Here is a 21,393-nt window from a genome sequence, read left to right as displayed (position 1 = left end):
GTAAGACTCTTGCAAAAGACCACTCGAACGGGCTAGGTTCCCTCAAAAAGGACGACGGTTCGTTCACAAAATCTCCCTCAGAAGTATTAGACTTACTGATGAAAACTCACTTCCCGGGATCTACATCGGTTCATTCTGATACCAGTCCTAACTACAACCGCGACATGAAATGCTCTCGAAGGAATTCTCAAAGTGCAAAGGATGTCGCAAAGATAGTTGCTGGAATGGTTTTCACGAGGGCCAGAGTAGAAAGCGCGGTGAGATCCTTTCAACCGTACAAATCCGCAGGTGCAGATGGAATTTTTCCAGCCCTGATTCAAAAAGGAGAATCTAAGCTGATTCCATCTCTAATCGAGATTTTTAAGGCAAGTCTGATACTAGAGCACATTCCTTCCACATGGAGACTCGTTAAAGTGGTCTTCATTCCAAAAGCTGGGAAACGTGATAAATCACTCCCAAAATCATTCAGACCAATTAGTTTATCATCAATACTGCTGAAAACTATGGAAAAAGTATTATATAAATACATAAAGTCTGTATTCATGTCCAAATGCCCTTTATCTAAATACCAGTTTGCCTATCAATCAGGCAAATCCACAGTCACAGCGTTACACACGCTTGTGACTAAAATTGAAAAATCTCTTTCGTCAAAAGAAACTGCATTATGTGCGTTTCTTGATATCGAAGGGGCTTTCGACAATGCTTCCTATGTATCAATGGCACAGGCTATGAGAAGAAGACATTTCGATGACTGCATAGTCGAATGGATCAAAGGCATGCTCACAAATAGACAAATCACCTCGGAGCTGGGTGGGTCATCGACATCTGTGATTGCAACGAAAGGTTGCCCACAAGGAGGGGTTCTATCACCTCTACTTTGGTCACTGGTGGTTGACGACCTTCTGATTAGTTTGGAGGCGAATGGTTTCGAAACCGTGGGTTTTGCTGATGGTTTAGTCATAATGGTACGTGGCAAATTCGACGATGTGATATCGAGTAGGATGCAGATGGCCTTAAACCTTACACAATCATGGTGTATCAAAGAAGGTCTGAGCATAAATCCCTCAAAAACAACAATTGTTCCTTTCACCAAAAAGAAGAAACTGCATCTGCAGACTCTAAATCATGGAGGAGAGGAAATAAAATTCAGCGTTTCAGTGAAATATCTAGGCGTAATCCTAGATGCTAAACTAAACTGGAACGCACACTTAGATGCAATTATCAGTAAGGCCAACATTGCCCTATGGGCATGTTCTAAAATGATAGGTAGAACATGGGGCCTGAAACCAAAAATGGTTATGTGGGTCTATACAGCAATTGTGCGGCCTAGGATAACCTATGCCTCATTAGTATGGTGGCCAAAGACTAAGGAGACTGTAGCTACAAAAAAGCTAAACAAACTCCAACGACTGGCATGCGTTGCTGTAACAGGAGCAATGCGAAGCACACCCTCAAAGGCATTGGAGGCTATCCTTCACTTGTTACCTTTGGGTCAACATGTTCAGCTGGAGGCTAATAGAAGCGCTCCAAAGCTAAAAAGATATAAAAAAATATTAGACGGGGACAAAACTGGTCATTTGAGCATCCTGAATCTCTTACCCGTTGGACCAACCCCAGAGATGAACAGCGATTGGATGGAGCCAAGGACCAATTATGACATTCCATACACAGTGATCGAACTTTCTCGTTCAGTATGGGATGAGGGTGGTCCCGATGTTCGTAATGGTTCAATCCTGTTCTATACCGATGGGTCGAAAATGGGTAACAGAACAGGTGCTGGAGTGTATGGTCCCAGAATAAAAATTTCTGTAGCTATGGGGAACTGGCCAACAGTTTTCCAGGCAGAAGTAGCTGCAATAATAGAATGTATAAATGTCTGCCTTAAAAGAAATTATAGACATGCTAACATTTGTATCTTCTCAGACAGTCAAGCAGCACTTAAAGCCTTCAATGCTTTCAAGTGCTATTCAAAAATTGTCTGGGAATGCATTTGCCTCTTACGACAACTGTGTCAGAGAAGTTCGGTACAACTGTACTGGATTCCTGGCCATTGCGGTATAGAGAGAAATGAACAAGCAGATGAACTCGCAAGACGCTGCTCAAGCTCACCCTTCACTGGTCCAGAACCATTCTGTGGAATTTCTGAATGTGTGTTGAAGAGTGAGCTGAAGAAATGGGAAGACCGGGAAGTAATGGCCAACTGGATGGCTGTACAACTCAACCAGTCAAAAAAATTTATCACGCCGAGTATTAAAATTACTCAACAATTGCTGAGTCTTAATAAGAAAGACTTCAGCACATTCACTGGTCTTATAACAGGACACTGTCCGAGTAAATACCATCTCAAAAACATAGGTTTAGTGCAAGATGATATTTGTCGCTTTTGTGATGCCGGAAGCGAAACCTCGGAACATTTGCTCTGCAAATGCGGAGCACTAACAAGACGCAGACTTCAACACCTTGATAATGCTATTCTGGAGCCCAAGGATGTTTGGTCTGTGTCGCCGATCAGGACTATAAATTTTATCAAACAGATTATTCCTGATTGGCACCTATCTCGCTATAGCTTTCAGTCTACTTCTTCATCAATAAGCAGCAGATAAGCTTGAAGCGTAGTACAAAAAATGGGGCATACCACAATAGTTCAAACTAATGGACGCAGTGGTTCACACCCAACAAGGGAAAAAAAAATAGTAGAACCCCGATTATCCGCGAAATAGTCTGGCTAGGCCAACGCGCATAACGAAAATCGCAGATAACGCGATGAAGGACTAAAAATGAGGTGCAAACACAAAATGAAAATATGTCAGCATACCGTCATTTAAGTTACGTTACTTTCTGTGTATTAGAGATAGGAAATTGCGTCACGTAGGGGGGGAGGGGGTCCAAAATCCAATCCAAAATTTTTAGCGTTTCGTAATTTGTGCACGACGCCTTAGAACACTTCAAAAATACTGAAATTTCAGTTTCTGTTAAAATGTCGGGAAAAAAAACTAGTTCGTTCGTTTCATTTGTTTATTTTTACTTTTAATAACAACACTTTTCCTATGTAGTGGACTATAATAAGAAAAGTAACATACATAAACAAAATATGTGACGTCACAGATTGAAAAAATCTTCCCACCTTTCATTTTCCATCTCGGTGTACACCAGATAATGTGAAAGCCATGACCAAAACAAAAGAGCTCACTAACAAATTTCGAGATGTTCTATAGAATTACTATAGAACTCGCTTTCGCGGATAATCCGCACCGCGGTTCATCCGCTCGTGGATAATCGAGGTTCTGTTGTACTTTGAATATCAAAAGCAACAAATTGATACTCATCACATTCGAAACGATATCCGTTCTGGCATTGATTTTGAGTCAAAATTCAAAAATAAAAAAATGATCAGACTGAACCATTTGGAGAACACAAACGCCAGAGTTCGATGAATCGAACTTTGCAAGAAATCGCACAGGATTTTGTTTGGCGAGACGGTAACAACGGCATAAATAAAAACCAACCGCACACAGCTGCCTCATGGTCAAAGTAAACAACAGCTGATATTCATTTGGCTAAAACGAAATTCAATTCAGGCATCTTGAATAATCAAGATGAAAATGACACTGGGTAGAAAAATGAACTTCAAAACATATTGAAGAACAAAAGTTCATTTGCTCATATTCACTGGTTGTATGGATCTGTCATTTTGGTTTTCGTTTGGAATATATAGATTTTCGATACAACCTAGTCCGAAAATCTATGCATTTGAGCTTAGCGAAGATGATTTTTTTCAACACTGCTGCTGCTGATAGTGACAAGATAACGATTAATTCACATACAGGGTGTTAAGTAGCTTATCTTGAATCTCCAACATTTTGGTCCCCCAAAAACCCCATTACATACCATACCAATGTCGATCTGTTCAGTAGTTTCCGAATCCATGGGTATCAGAAAGACAGACAGAAATCCATTTTTATATAAAGCCATTCCATTCCAAACCTATATAATGACTCGCAGATTTTTGTGAATTTTGTTTTTAATCACAAAACATTAGACCCGTATTTTTTGACGTAGGATTACGTCATTCGGGAACATATTGGGGTACAAATTGAAAATAGAAAATCGAGCGCACCGTGAAAATTGTCCAATTTCAAATGCTTATTGCCCAGTCATTTCATGATGGATTGATGAGATTTTTGCGTCAATTAATTTCGGCACTCCATAACAATTTTTTACATTGAATAAAATAATATATGTCATGAAACTTACTATCGAACAATTGAAAAATCTCAACCCCTATTCTAACGGAAATAGCCACTTCTGATTGGTCGAATTTGGCGACATATGCGGCAGGTCCCTAACAGAGACATCAAAGCCAAGCTGCCTGAGGGAAATCGGCATTGCAAACAAATGAAGGCAGGTGGAGCTTTTGTTCCCATCGAAATGTGTTCCCTAACAGAGACATTAAAACCAAGCTGTCTGGGGGAAATCGGCATTGCAAATACATGAAGGAAGGGCGAGCTTTTTTTCCCACCGACATGTATTCTCTAACAGAGATTTCAAATCCAAGGTGTCTGGGGGAAATCAGCATGTAAATACCCTCGTGGTCGATAGTTTAACTAACGACGCGCACAAATGGATAGTGCTAATTGTAACTAGCGTGGACATTGCTGATTGCATACGTGCTGGCGAATAAGTTGGGAGTGATGAACGAGTGTTTTTTTTTTTATTATTTTCGTTCCAATAAGAATCTTTCGATGGGTTGATTGAAGAATGATACTTCAATGAACTGAATAGAACTTATGCTTGATAGAATATAAATAAAATTTAAATTTGGAACTTTTATGTTGGTTGCTTCGTGAAATTTCATATCAATGACCGATCATGTATTGTGAAACTTTTAGCACAACTGTAAGCGTAAAATTGTATATGGTAGCTGTTGTGTTAACATGACTTGAAATATCAAACGATTTTTTCCCCCAAGGAAAGTTCATGCGACGAGCAAAATTGGAAAAATGAAGAAGCATTCGAAAAAGTGATTTCACATATGCTCTACATATCGTATTGAGTGCTGTTAGCCCAATTGAAATTCGCATTGAGACATGTAGCATAGTGTTCCGTTAGGGTTAAAGCGAAAAGGAAATGGGTTGAATAAACAGTCAGAAAATAAAAAATTATAAATTAAATTACCTTTTCCAATTCAAATATATTTTCTCCATACTAAAGTAACTCTTTTTTTTTTTGGTGAGAAAACTTGTGTTCGATAATGATTATAACCAGACAAAACAGACCCAAATCATTATCGAAGAGTTTAACAATGTAATTCTTCAAACATATCCAAAATCAGCATGCAGCAGATAGCCTAACGGAATCCTACGTCAACTATGCGGTCGTGTCTTGGACACAACCCTCCTGTGACTTTTTTTATTTTTTCGTTTTATTTTTTAGGGTGGTTCAAAAATTAATTATTTCCACTTTCTCGCAAATTTTTTTTTCTAAATTCACAACTTTCGAACCACTGAACCGTTTGATCGGCATATCATATTAAATTGAAGCCAATGAGCTAGCCATTCATTAAAAAACTAGCTGACCCGGCAAGCTTCGTCCCGCCCAAAATTTGTGTTTAGTTATCAATACCTTCAAACATCCACGTTTTCTCACTATGAGCATGTTCATGAGTCTAATCGCAAAACTGTTCATTGATTGATCTTCCAATCGACCCAGTTGAATTTAACTTTTACTACAAAATTACTAGTATTTCTAACAAAACTCATAATATCAGATTATTTTCAGACACAATTCTCGTTCTAGATTTTTCAACCACTTGCAAATAACATGTTTCTCCGTTACATGGGATAAATGTTTTATACAGAAAATATGGTAGAATGAAGACATCCCTAAATCGTTAAATTCTTTCCTCAAGTTCTGCTCTTATCAACACAACCGGCGATCCTTTTTTTTGTATAGATAGAAGAAGATATAGGAGTGCGTTTTATCACATTAAAATCCATTTCCAGTTTCGATCAAAGATCAATTTCTCTAGCTTAAACATCAAATGGAATAACAGCCCTTATTATGCAATTCTAATTGTATGTAATTGTAGAACATATAGGAATTTACTTTCCCTAATTCCCGTTCAGAGTTTATCGAAAATTTTCAATTGTCATGTTTGGTTGGAATATTTTTGGTTGAAATATTTGTAATATTTTTATGGGACCCCCTCTCCATTCCAGAGAAGGGAACGGTGTCATACCATTATAGAAACATTTCTCATACCCAAACCCTCACATCCCAAATTGTGCTTGAATAGTTCTCGAGTTATGCAGAAGTTTGTGTTTCGTTTGTATGGCAGCCCCCTCTTAGAGAGGGGGTGGAGAGTCTAACCATCATAGAAACATTTATTGAACCCTAAAATTTAAATATGCCTAATTTGGTTTCATTTGCTTGATTAATTCTCATGTAATGAAGAAAATTGGGTTTCATTTGTATGGCATTACATTTTTTACATAACATATCTCGATGTCAGAGATGCTACTTTGTCGTTTTTAAGATATGATTTTCCAAAGTTAACCGATGTTCATATCTTAAAAACGACAAAGATATGATTTTCCAAAGTTCGAAGAAACCATCCGGGGTATCCATACGTTGCCCGACATTTAGGATGTCCTATCTTTCGGATCATTCCCACTGATTTTAAACGACCGGATATGGTTTGCTGAGCTACTCGAAGTGTATCTGTTGCGTTTGCGACGGATCTTGATCGAATAAAGCCCCCAATTCTTTATCTCCAAACTTCGTTGGCAGCACGGAACGTTTTTCGTTTTCCACGTCAAAATGATCACTTTTGAACCGTGCAAACTACACCTGACACGTTCGCTCATAATGTTCCACAAAGTTCCACCGAAATTCGATGACTTTCCGCAGCTTTTCTCTTCATATTGAAGTAATGAAGTAACACTCCCCGCAAAAACACTCTCGTTGGTACGAAATTCGAAATATCTAAAGTGGCAAAAAAACTATGTTGTTTATGTTGTTTACTTTTTGATATATAGATAAAATTGGATAAAAGGGAAAGAATGATTTTTTGGAACTCATATGTCAAAGCGAAAAAATGGGCATCTATGATATCGAGATATGTTATGTAAAAAATCATCAGAAATCAAGGAAAAATATAAAAATGTAGTGCCCTCCAGTCCAAAGCCATGAAAACATCATAAAACAACTACAATCAATAATTACGAAAACAAAATCCATTGTTTTTGCAAGTTCAATATGTTTCAACAAAAGGCTAGATCACAACTATCATTGATCATTGGCTTCAATTCGATGTCGATCGTCTAAATCGGTTGAATGATTCAAAAGTTAATAATTTTAGAAAAAAAATCATTTTTGGGAAAAGTTGAAAAAAATGATTTTTCGGACCACCCTAACATGGAAAATGATCACCCTAACGGAAAAAATTAAAAAAAATGTCTAATATTTTGCAATAAAGAACAAAACTACCTCTTTTCAAGGAAATCTGAGAGCCACTACATCGGTTTGGCATGGAATGACTGTATATTAGGGTGCACATGAAAATGACCATCTCGAATTTCAAAAAGTTACCCCATAAAAAATGTTCACAACCTCGAAAAAACACCCTATGCAAAATATCAGCTCAATCGGGCTTAAGGGAGAGTGGCGCAAAGCGGTCAAAGTTTGAGTTTTTTGAAAATCGAAAAATCACACAAGGAGGGATTGAAGGAAATCGGGGATTTCAAAAAAAAAATTGATGCCGAATGTCTTAAAATTGCATGAAACGTCGAGATATAGTGTCATCTCGAAAAAAATGTTTTTGTCAAAAATCGGCACTCTAGGACTGTAAATCTCGACGTGTCATTCAATTTTAAGACATTTGGCATCAAAATTTTTTTAAAACCCCGATTTTCGGTGATTTTTCGGTTTTCAAAACACTCAAATTTTAACGTTTGTGACACCAGTAAATGCAATCCGAATGAGCTAATATTTTGCATATGGTGTATTATCGGGCAAATCAACATTTCGTAGCAAGTTCCGAATGAAAAATCGGAATAACTATTTTCATTGGCACCCTCCAGAGTGCCGATTTTTGACAAAACAAAATGTAAGGGGTTGTATCCAGGACACGACCGCATATTTTCGACGTAGAACTACGCAATTATATTATGCAATCCACTTGTTTACCACTTCGAATATTATTTTAGAATACAACGACAAGCGAGTACAAAAGTTGTCAACACCAAAAAATATCCCCAACTTGCATGTATTTGCAAAGCGGAGTCTCCTAGGCACATTAATTTAGAAGTCCGTGTTAGGAAAACACAGCCCAGTGGGGGAAAAATACCCCCGACTTGCATGTTTTGTCAAAGCGGATTCCCCAAGGCACAATGATTTTGAAGTCCGTGTTAGAGAAACACAGCTCGGTGGGACAAAAAATACCGCCAACTTGCATGTATATTTGCAAAGCGGATTTCCACAGGTACATTGATTTTGAAGTCTGTGTTGGGGAAACCGTAAATCGGGCCAATCAAAACTTGGCAGTTAGGGCGTTTTGATAACGCCTGTCATTTTACATTTATTCAATTGTTCATCTCATGAATTAATTAATATTTTATTAATTGTGACGCGTAGAAATATTCCCTATCAATTGATGCAAACATATTTCCGATCTGTTAAGAAATGTTCTAGTTCGAGTGTTAGTAGGGTTAGCACACAAATCGGCAGAACAAATGTATGGGAAAAAAGGAAGTTCTTCCAGTTTTCATGAATTTAAACCATTTAGAGTTTGACGAATTGTAATGTATAGCATAACAAACAAATCTTAGAGAATTTCTGATTCGATTGGTGTGCAAATCATGAGAATTCGCTTACAGTAAAAATAGTTATTAACGTTAACTTTATTTCATAAAAACGTGACCTGTTTTCTGATTTGGCACCCTTACTGAAAGACGTAGTTCTACGTCAAAAAAATTTCGAGATGACACTTGATATCGACATGTCATGCCATTTCAAAAGATTTGGCATCAAAAATTGTTTTTTTCGGAAACCCCGATTTCCTTTCCCCCCAACTTGGGTGATTTTTCAATTTTCAAAAAACTCAAACTTTGACCGCTTTGCGCCACTCTCCCTTAAATCCGATTGATCTGAAATTTGGCATAGGGTGTTTTTTCGAGGTGGTGAGCATTTTGTATAGGGTAACTTTTCGAAATTTTAGGGTCGATTGTTTTGGCACCCTACTGTATATATATCAAAATGGTATGCTGTCTTTCTGCTTCTTATCTAACTGAGAACTAATCAAGCAAATTGAATAATGACGAGTTTTGGCAGAAGTACTAGGAATTGTATAGGAAAAGGTAATTTTAAAGGATTGATTAGAAGATCAGTTGGTAAGAAAACGTGAATGTTTGAAGGTATTGATAACAAAAAATTAATTTTGGGCGGGACGAAGTATAATTATATAGTTTTCAAAACTCGTCCTTCTCTAAGGTAGGAGCATAAAAATTGAATACGTTCCAAAGAACTTATGTTATAACCAGTAATTTTTCTTGTGAAACTAGATTCTTAATTTGCTTCATATAGCAAATAAGCTAGGTAAGCATTTCATGATAATAAAAGGCGAGCTTCGCAGCTCTCTGCCTCTTTCTCGTTACAATCTTGTGCTAACTCTACCTTCAATTTCTTCTCGAAAAGCTATATTAACACGTTGAGCCCCGTGTCGGTCCCTAGAGACTGACGTTGTGGTTTTCGTTAGAAGAACGTTGATCACTAGGAGTGGCGGTTACAAAATAAGGAAATATAAAAACAAATTGTAGCAAGAGCAATTCTAGACTTAACGTGTTAAGTAAGTTTTCCAATCGATCACATATTCATCCTCGATCACATTTTTGTTGATAGAGACAAGATAACGATTCATTTACATACGAGATGCGGGACTATCAAGTGTTATTTAGAATCTCCAACAATTTGAACGTCTTTTGATGATGATAATTCAAAGCATCGAACATCTTATGAAATTTATACAGAGCGAAAATAATAATTTAATCAAATTTCAATTACTACACATTTGGCCAACTTCGAATTTTTACTTCTATGCCATTCAAATAGATGTTATGTGTTCGAATACATCATCCTCTCTGCATAATACTAGCATTATTAATGCCTCAACATTTTCAAGCGAAGCACAATCCTAGTTTGTACATTGCGAGATGCAATTAATTATTACAGTCTAGGAGGATTGAGTGTTCGCTGATTCCATTTATCCTCCAATGCACCGAGTATCCACAATATCCACATCTTCCCTCGGATCATTATAATTACTTCGTAAATACAGCATCCTGCACCCCGGAAGGAAGTGTATATACCTAGTTTCAATAATCGATCCATTATGATTACATGCTCCAGACCGTAACCTGTTTAAACATAACGACGGTAATTGCTACCGACCGAGAAAAGAAAACACACATTCTAATTAATTAAATTGAGTATTCGATCCGGCGCATTCCATGCCCTCGAGTGGTAATGGAGCCGAATTGTAGGAAAAAAAATCCATCTCCAGTTCGTTTTCCCCCTGCTAGCTTTTATAACCGCTAGGGTGAATCAGAGGCGATTACGAAACGTGTTTGCAGGTGATTCCATTACTCAGGATCGATTCCGTTATCTGCAAAAAAAAATCTCCGGAAAAAGCAACTCACCTTCGTCTTTATCACTCATGAAGGAAAAGTGTACTCCATTATCGCTATTGGAGAGCACTCGCACCTGGGGATAGTTTTCGTCAGCCGCCACCAGCACTGTCCGCTCGTACAGATCAAACACCCGCGCGATGCATTTCACCTGAGAAGGATAAGAGAGAAAGAAAAAAAGCACAAGAAAATCAGTGAGATTGAACGAGCAAATCAAGCCCACAAAGACTGGTAGGGAAATCAGTGGCAGCACAGAAAAACTCAGTTTAATGGATCAAATTCATTAGTGGAAATCGATACTCCGTCGTAATGGGGCTTATGGTAAAACGGTGGTATTTTGCCACATACAAGAAAATACCTGGAGGAATTTAAGCTTTGATGTAATCATTGGTTTCGTTTATGGATCTATTAATGTACTAAAAATGATTGATACCGGCTTTGTATTCTATGCTCTGAATGAAAATGTGTTCACCCACTTCCACAGACTCATCGACACGTTCTGTAGATATCTACCAGGTGCTACACCCACAGATCATATATCTAAATTTAACGGGTTTATAAACATCTATTACTCTACCCAAGAATCGGAAAATATAAAAGAAATCAATTTATCACCAGCGATATACTTCCACTTTGAGCAGTATTATTCAAATATTCAGTCGTGTTCTCTTTCACAAGAGAAATAAGGTGGCGTGGGCAGAAGTTACACAACCCGAAGGCGCCACAAAAAAAGAAAAGCCAACGAAAACGTGAAAAAACATTTTTCAATCATGAAGTGAAGGGTATTTGATAGCATAACAAACACACACACATACCCGGGCGCCGTCTCCCAAAATATCAGTATTCATAAACTTCATACCTCCATCAGTTCAGCCCCCTGCTGTTGGCACCAATTCGCAACCATCACAACTCATGTATTCCTCTTTTGCTTCGATTCACGACATAAACTTCTCGCCCACCACAGGATTGTCGGAAAATTTCCGCGGATTAGAGCTCTCCGACCCGAATTTCCATTTTCACTTTTTCACCTGAATTTGTCACTGTCACTGTGCTGACAGTAAAAGCATTGCCGTGTTTACTCATTCCATCGGAATTGCGCTAGTATGGCGCCCCTCGCCTCGCATTTTCACGAAGCCACCGACGAACCACTCCGTAATCGATGAAAACCGTTAACGGTGTTTGTCAGAATCTGGGATCGCCTAACGATTTGATTTCGAACCTGTAAAACATGATTTACAATGCAGCGATTTTTTCTTGTGCGATATGTTATTCCCGAATCGTTGAGAATGACGAGAAAATGGGTGTTTTTCGCGCAAATGAATTCGATATGTAGCGAATGGAAGGCTAAAAAGAATATAAACTTTCAAACTCGAAAGCGATCATGACGTTTTGGTTCGCATGCCGACCGATTCGCTCAGTGCTAACCGAACCGGAGTTCTCTCGTTCTCGTTCGTTTGTTTAGTGATTCGTAGTCTATAACAACAAACGGTATATCCCTTCCTGTTCCTGAATAAAATATGTCACCCTTCTAAACTCGAGTAGACTGCGAGTAATCGGTTTTCTACATCACCCATATTAGAATTAAAGGAAAATGTTTATATATACTTGTAAAAGTTCAGCGAGGAGTTTGGCTCCTTTAAACTTATGTAACTGAGCCTGTAAAAATAAACGATTTAAAAAAAACAACAAACGAATGCCACTGGAGGAAATAACTTCTGCAAGATCATGCTTGAACAATCGAAAGTGAGTTATTCAGTGGAACGTTCAATCGGAAAACATTGCCTTTTCCACAATTGTAATCTCTTGTGGTTTGTTTATTTTCGTTTCCTCCGCCTCGGTGTTCTATGAAGATAATTCAAAACTAGTTTTCACTCACACTCAGGAGCGTTAAACACGCGTTTCTGCGCCGATTTAAACCCTTCCGTTGAACAACATCACGATTGAAAATATTGTACGATAAAAAATTATAGGAGGCTGTGATCTCGGGTATTATTTTATAATGCTAAGAAAACTTTAGAATAACCATTCTACCAGATTGGTCGCCCTGAAATGTTTTTTTATTGTAGAATCATTTGACGATAATTGTTTGATGATTCATTCTTGTGCTCGCAGAACAATACATGCTCGGGATAAGCGCAGCTGTCATCCTTAGTGGAGAAAGTTTTGGTACTGGCAAGCGCAACCAAATCACATAAAAAATTCCAGAACGACATTTACTTTCTTGGTGACCAAATAATCGAAATAAACTCTATCTGTTAATCTCAACAACCTCAAGAAGAGTAGCACTGCTTCATTATGATCAAGATTAGCGAAAATGCAATCCTAGTTGATAGCAGCTTTGGGACTGGCACGCGAACCCAAATAAATTAATAACTTATTATAACTTATTGAATAACTTGGTATTCCCCAAATATTTTTTGGTGCACAACCTTAACACCTGCTTCACCATAGCGTCAGTTCAATGCATTGATGACAGAACACAAACAATGTTAACTGCTTAGAAAAAGGCTGAATACTTGTCTCAGCAGAGATTCATTACTAATACTCTAGCGTAATCATTTCCATCCCGCTATCTACCCTCCTTGTTTATATTTATCATTACGACTGCATAATTTGCAACACCAAACAATCGTCGATCATAGCATAAAAATTAGGTGATTGTTGCATCGTTACAGGGCTAATGCACACGGGAGCAGATACAAATGGGGTTTCAGCGTAGCGAAGATGCACTATTTTTACGTACAGGTTATGAAGCACGCACGTACGCACACAAATATCCATATATCGATGGCTCAAAGCAACTAAATATACACACACTTTTCTCCGTTTTGCGCTCTTCTCAACAGAAGCCCTCTCTGTTAACATTGCCAGTCTAGATTAGCTTAGCTGTCATCCTTTGTGGAGACCGTCCGTTTCCGTTTTCCTACCGTCATGCGAAACCAAATCACTGACCAAAATCCAGAACATTTATTTTCTTGGTGAGCTGACGATAGCCTAACTTGATGATTCCCCAGTAGTTTAAAATCTTAATGCAATGGCGTCAGTTTGATGCAATGATTGCAGTGCCAGAGACATCAGCGAGTGAGTAATTTGGTCGCATCCACAGCTCAATCCGAAACGAAGACATGCTAAAGGAAGGAAGGAAGAACAAGCGATATCCATTGCTTTGAAAACAGAGCGAGACTGAAAGTTTGCCTTCCTTCCTTGTTTGAGATTTTAAACTTCTTCAGTTCATTCGTCTCTAACCTTCAAAAAGGCCCTTGGAAAACTTTACTTCATCCATCATATTACTCCTTGCCTTGAGAAAGGCATTCGATCCCTCACGATTTCCTCACGAAGGATGAAAAATTGCCTCAGCGAGATCCACTGTTTATACTCTAGGCAAATATTCCCCTTCGTTCTTCTTCTTTTCCTTTGTTCACTGAGACTTTACATCTTACGATTTCCCCTTCGTTGCTCGTTATTGACAGCTCTGTTCGGAAAAGCACACAAATGGACAGCACAAATTTATGAGGAAATGAGATTACTTCCAATTTTCATCAATTTAAACCATATACAGACCATGGGACCAATATCAAACAAATCTTAGGGAATATCCAATTCGTTTGGTATGTAAATCGGCAAAATCCGTTCGCGACAAAAATAGTTATTAACTTTAACTTTATTTCATAAAAACGTGACCTGTTTTCGGATTTGGCACCCTTAATGAAAGACGTAGTTCTACGTCAAAAAAAATTAAATAAGTTTGATAGCAGACACTTTCTCATGCGTTCTCATCTTGAAAACCAAAATGAACCTGGTGTTTCACGCAAGTACATGCAAGCATTTCGTTTTGATGGTGGAAGAAATATAGTGCATCACCTGATTGGAAAACGCTGTATTGTAAAGCTGTCACAATGAAAGTACTCTAGTTAGAAAATATTCATTTGTATTTTTAGTGGTCGTATTTCATTACAACGAAGAACCTTCGCAGGACACACAACTCTCCCACGTGGAATGCACATGGAGTTAAAACTAAATAGCGTAGAGAAATGAGACTGTTTAACAATGCAGCGTTTTTTTAATCGCACGATTCACGGGCTGTGTTATGAACGCAACTCAAAATGTCGCTCTTTCTTACTAAAAAATCCATATCCCTACCTGTTTTACGAATGAAATTGCTAGGTTTCAAAATTATTCAATCATTCGTTTTTTTCCTATTGGTTTTGGTCAATATTGCTTGAGTATATATCAATTATAAAAATATAAACTATAAGGGGCTTATTGTCTTAAGAAAGGCTATACGTTGCGCAATTAAATCTATCTGCTGCCTGTAGTGCACGACATGCAGTTTTTTGAAAAAAAATCGGAGCGGTTCTGAACCGACCTCAAATAAATGGTCCCAAAACGACCGCTTTGACTTTTTGCTACGTAATTATTTTAAACGTTCTTTATCAAACTCCACTCCACTAACTCTATATCCGGTCTTACGTTACATACATCGTTTCACCCAATATCCATATCGTAGGAGTTTTTCATCATTGCTGGTCCGGAAGTCAAAACCAGAATATATTCGTCACTCATCATTTTCACCCATCAGCTATACTGCCGTTCTACGCATAGTTGTCCCATGTTCAAAAATCAGCTACTGAGAAAAACTCAATCAAAAATTTCTACCAAATTCGTCTACCAAAAGTATGGGAGTGTGCCTCATTTCCGGCCATTTGGGATTAGATCCGCTGCCAAAAAGCGGTCAGTTTCTAGAAAATCATTTCAGAAAGTGTAAGAAAAGGGTATTTTCGATTTGGCCTCTGTTCTCCCCCTTTTCTACACTCATGAACCATACCGACCAATAGAAAACATGGTTGAAGAATTGTACTATACATTTCAATGCCTAAGACTCGATACGATATCGCTGTCGCCGTTTTTAGAGCAACATATATCGCTAGCAACACGACGTGTTAGTTCAAAAGCAAGGTATCGTCCGTGATTTGGCGTTCATTAAGCAGATTTTTTGCATAAAAACAGGCGTTTTTATTGCTTTGATATGCGAATTACAACAAAATATGTTGCCTGTTAGGGGAGCCGCGTGTAAGACGGAAAGTGGGGGTATAATGGACAGGTGGTTGATTTGTATAGTTGCATTATGAATTTTAAATTTTTGTTGATGGGAAACCTTTCTACATGCTATTCTATAATATTTAAACCATCATATGACAATGAATACTGATCAAAAGTGGAATGGAGAAATAAAACCCGAAAATCGAACATAATTCCGCGTATGGATGTAACTTTTGCGGCTTCGATATTAAGCATTTTGAGTGGTTCAATTGCAAAATTGAATTCGCTGATGGTTATATTTCGGTTTGTGAGTTGAAAGAGAAGCGATATTAGGTATGCTCGGAAAAGTTAATTCGTAAGTGGTAAAGTTAAATTATTGAAATAATTGGTGGGGTTGAAATGGACAGTCACATCCATAATCACATCCAATGCATGATGGAACGTGTAGGGAAGAATATTGAACTCTTTTTTATACTGCTTTCTCTTTTTGTTCTATTTCAGTTACTGGACGCACAAACACTGGGAGAGAGTGAAATTATTCCTCTCGCGAGCGATAAACCTCTACGATTCGTATATTATGAACCTGTCCATATCCCCCCACTACATGTCCATTATACCTGCACCGATAAAAATGTTCTACTTTTCGGCTTATTTTATTTTCAGTAAAAAACATGGAAAAACAACTTCGATAAACTTCGTTTAGAAGAAATGTAAACTATGACCTCGTTGAATGAAGAATTTAGTATGATTCCCTGTGGTGGTGGTTGCGAGCAGACAAACGAACGCAAAGGGTTAATTATTGCTCAGTTACCGATATACCGAACGAGTTACGAGCATCTAAACATGATTCGTTCCCGATCAGCGCTTGTCTGAGGGTTCCTCATAATATCGAAATACACGAATTCGAGATAAACAAAAGAAACTTCAAAAATAGAATAAGGAACATGATGGAACGAAGTCATTTTATTTTAAAACTATAAGCGGAATAATAAATAAATAAATTGTTTCTAAAGTACCGCGATGTTTCCGCGTGTATTTAAAGTGTTACTTTTCGTAAATACTTCATCAATTTTCCCACTTTGTCAAACAACATATTTAGGACAGTCATCTAGATTTCGTGTTACAATTTTTTGAATTAAAGGTCAATGATCTTGAATACGCCCTTTCAAAATAATCGGTCGTAACTCAAATTGGTCATATAATAAAGAAAATTGAAGTTCTGTGAAACAAGCAATATGTGCTTCTAATAAAATTTGAGGACACCCAGACACGGAATGGAATTAGCTTAAGATGTGGGAAATTTTAGCCATTTGTTACAAAAAAATATCAAATATGCATGTTGAAGCTCACATATGACTCGCATTCATATTTATACAGCACTCACAATTAATCATGTTCCAATGGATTTCTATGCTCTAAAACTTGCTTCAGATACAATCTGTACGCGAGAAATCAGCTCAGAGAAACAGAGAATAGCCTTGTCAAATATATGCCTGGAATTTGTAATTTTAAATCTTCCCGGTGAATATTTTACATGAAACATCTTCCGATCCAGTAAGAAATGTTCGAGTTATAAGCATTCGTAATCTTTCATTTGTCCCTGCATTTTCTGTGTTTAGGTTTTCATTTTACCCCCCATATACTCCGGTTAGACGTAGTTCCACGTCAAAATATTTTTTTTGACTCGAGTATTTTCCATCACTTTCTGCAACTTGTTCCCATCTTTCTGGTAATTGAGTGATGTCATATTGATAAAACGATATTGATTCAAAAGCAATAAATTCTTTAACCCATTCTCACATTTATTTTACATTTCTTTTACTTGTAACTATCACTCATATTTCCCATTCGACCTGCGTCAGTATATTCTTTACGAGTTTTTCAATGTGGTTGTGACTGTCAATTCCTATAGCGGACCTTACACGGTCAACTTTATTGACAATATGATGACATTTGAGAGCATAATGACAGCTGAACATGGCCGACGACGTAGAAATCCGGATTTTCTGATTTTCGAGCATCAATATCGTGACATTTCATATGGATGCATGATGTTGACGTTTTACCTCACGGACTTCCAGACTGAGTTGCCAGATATGCAAGCGCACATTTAATTTTTGTTAGTCTTTTTTGCGATTGCAATTAAAATTTATAAACTACTGAAATTGTAGGAATCATAAATGGAAGCTTTTGCTTTGGAAAACCGATACTTTGAATAGCAAAATACGGTACTTTTCACGATACAAATCAAAACTTCAAAGTAAACTGACAATGTGATGGTGAGAGAGTGGATGAAACTTAACAACGTTTTAGGAATTTTTTAACGTTGAACTCGGTCATTCTTTGCGCTAGTGAGCGGGTTGTGTGTTTCTTCACACTCCGCTATAAAATTTGGAGAATGAGAAGATCTGGGAAAATAACAGATGAAAAAACATCATGTGTTAATTCAAGCTACAGTAGAATCCCGATTATCCACGGAATAGTCGGGCAAACTCACCGCGATTAACGAAAATCGCGGATGACCCATTAAAGGACAAAAAAATTCAAACACGAAAAGAGATGTTTCAACATAAAAACTATGTTCTATCAATACAGAAATCAATCAACTATCCATCTATAAGGTCGTGTACACCAGTAGCTAAATAATGTAAAAGCCATGACCACCACAAAAGAGCATAGGCCTACCACTCACTAACAAATTCCGGAAAGGCCTATTGATTTACAATGGAACTCGCAGTCACGAATAATCCGCAGGGCGGATCACCCGCTCGCGGATAATCGGGGTTCTACTGTCATAGTCTCATTTATGGAATAAAAACATTTGCTTGCAGATAAAATAACTTGCATATATTTTCGCAAACTAAAATAATCTGGCATCTCAGAAACTGAAAGGAACAGTCTGTATTTGTGAAACGAGTATTATGATGTATTTTTGAGAAGAAAAACCGAATTCTAAAGTGTAAATTATGAATGAAAATTAACTTTTACGAATCAAATTAGTATTCTATGTGAATGCAAATCACTTTTTTTCTGCAAGTGGTGAGAAAATCCCATACAAAAATTATGTCTGAAATTGACGTTATATTATAATAATACATTTTAGTAGGAATATCTGAAAATTCAGGGGAAATAGGTTAAGTTAAGGTTAGGAATACGCGCTTCAACTAATTAAATAATACCAAGTAGATATTTTCATTCAAATTTTACCAATTGAAAATTGCCTTTTAGCCTTCTAATCTGATAGAGAATAGTTTGGATCCCAAACTCAAATGTCGCCACTAGCCATCGCGGATATTTTCGTTGTCTCGGGTTGAGGGCGATATTGACCGTGTAAGGTGAAAAAATATTGATTGAGGTTAGATCAGATGTTGAAAGCCTAGCTGTCACGATATTGAAGACACTTATTGTCAATCCGGTTGATCGTGTAAGGTGCCCATATGATCAACGCTCTCCCAACCAGTGTTGAAAAAAATCATCTTCGCTAAGCTCAAATGCATAGATTTTCGGGCTAGGTTGCATCGAAAACCTATATATTCCAAACGAAAATCAAAATGACAGTCTGGATCTGTCCCAGTGAATATGAGCAAATGAACTTTTGTTCTTCAATATGTTTTGAAGTTCATTTCTCCACCCAGTGTCATTTTCATCTTGATTATTCAAGATGCCAGAATTGAATTTCATTTTAGCCAAATGAATATCAACTGTTGTTTACTTTTAACATTAGGCAGCTGTGTGCGGTTGGTTTTTATTTATGCCGTTGTTACCGTCTCGCCAAACAAAATCCTGCGCGATTTCTTGCAGAGTTTCATCGAACTCTGGCGCATTTGGTCTCTAAATGGTCCATCCTGGTTTTTTTATTTTTTTTTTTTTTTTTGAATTTAGACTCAAAATCAATGCCAGAACGAATATCGTTTCGAATGTGATAAATATCAATTCGTTGTTTTTGATATTCAAAGTATAAATAACAGCGATGTTATGAACCCCACTCAATGCCGCATTCATTCATTATAGCAAATTTGTTCATGCATCAGCGATATAAACCAAATGAACTTTGTTGTTATGGTCATCAATATAATGAGGACAGTGTGTTTCAAGCTGAAAATAAGTCATTTACACTGAAATAAAATCATATTCGTTACTCGTGAAGGTTTGTTGATATTATAAGACACTGCTCCCAACAAAATACTCAGTCGATCCCTGAGGACGTGTTTGAAGCATTATTGTTGACGTCTCGGTGGTATGCAAGAACAAAATGAACATCGGTTTTAAAGCCTGTTCTGATAATTACAAATACACTAACAATTAACCGTTATTTGAAATTACGCGCAGCGCAACTTTCAATGTAATTTTGGTTGCGTTCTGTTGTTTACATCCAAATGAAACAGAATGATATTTTTTCGACATTTCGCACAGAAGTTTGAAAATATGTGTCCTCTCTTCTGAGCAACGAAAACGGATTCTGCCACAAATGAGGCACCGCGTGTGATCCGTGTCTGATTAGAAAATTAGCTAAGGAAGATGGTTTGACCGTCCGAAGCAATTCATACCGCAGTACAAAAATATGGCAATTTCACAGATTCCCGAAACGCGGTACAGAACTCGTTACTGTTGACACTACAATGGACAAATAAGCGATTATATCGACCGGCATCAGAAGGAGAAACAGCTAAAACAAAGAACCAAACAGGCTGAATCGGTAAAAACGAAGGCCTGGAAGCTATACGATAAACTGTTGACCAAAAAATCGGGGTGTATTATGACGAAGCCTATATAGAACTCGATTGTAAAACTATGCCGGAACCACAGCCGATGGCAAAGGATGTTTCCAAAAGCCGTTTACACCAAAAATTCGGCATGAAGTGAATGGTGTGAAAGGCTAAGTTGAGCAAACACATGAAACCAGCGGACAGAAATATTTTCGTACAAAAATTGTAGGAGAATTCTCTGGGCAAAAGTTTATGAACAGGGAAAAAATAATTAAGCTTTAATAAACTGAAATTGGGAAGAAAGCATAATTATGAAATAATTATTATGATATAATTGCCATAATTATTAAAAAAAAATCCTTAAGGTTTCTTTCATTTAGGAAAGAAAGTGTATTCATAATTTCAGGAACAGTTTCTATAGGTTGTATACGCAAATAAGATAGTGAATCATCATTTGGCTCCACTTGATGACGTAAACTTGTTTCCATTGCATTAAATGCCAGTCTTTCAGCTGTGCTGTCGGCGTCAGAGTTATATATTTTAGCATAGATATCCAAAACGAACAACCTATCATCCTGAATCACTATTCCATCAACATTTTAACATTTGAATTTGAATAATAAAACTCGAGAGATATTGCAATCATACACTCACATAAATTTAACTACTCCGTTTTTTGCACCCATATATGAATTCATACATAATCACATATTTCAGTTCACCGCCCGCTAGGCAGATAGGAATCGGTAACACAATTCCAAATGTACGTGAACAGAAGGAACATTTTTTTTATTCTGCAAGCATGACGATCTCTCCTATACACAAAATTCATCACTCGCGCAATTTTTGTGGCAACATGAAACATTTCCACATCCTCGGCTAGGCACTCGGCATCACACATTCCAGACTCCCTCTGAATCCCGTATATACTCCAATCACACGAAACTCGTTCCATACTTTCGGTG

General features: G+C 37.4%; 1 protein-coding gene across 1 annotated transcript in view; it reads right to left on the bottom strand.

Moving 5' to 3' along the window:
• Positions 1–21,393, bottom strand: part of LOC129777185 (uncharacterized) — a 144,894-nt gene that overhangs the window by 2,647 nt on the left and 120,854 nt on the right. Inside the window, exon 6 of the mRNA XM_055783313.1 lies at positions 10,695–10,833. Coding sequence (XP_055639288.1) covers positions 10,695–10,833 — 139 coding nt within the window. The remainder of the gene's footprint in view (positions 1–10,694; positions 10,834–21,393) is intronic.

The sequence above is a fragment of the Toxorhynchites rutilus genome, chromosome 1 (assembly GCF_029784135.1).
Source record: "Toxorhynchites rutilus septentrionalis strain SRP chromosome 1, ASM2978413v1, whole genome shotgun sequence".
NCBI classification, from domain to species: Eukaryota; Metazoa; Arthropoda; class Insecta; order Diptera; family Culicidae; genus Toxorhynchites; species Toxorhynchites rutilus.
The sequence above is the reverse complement of the archived record's forward strand: the minus strand, read 5'-3'. Positions and strand labels throughout refer to the sequence as shown.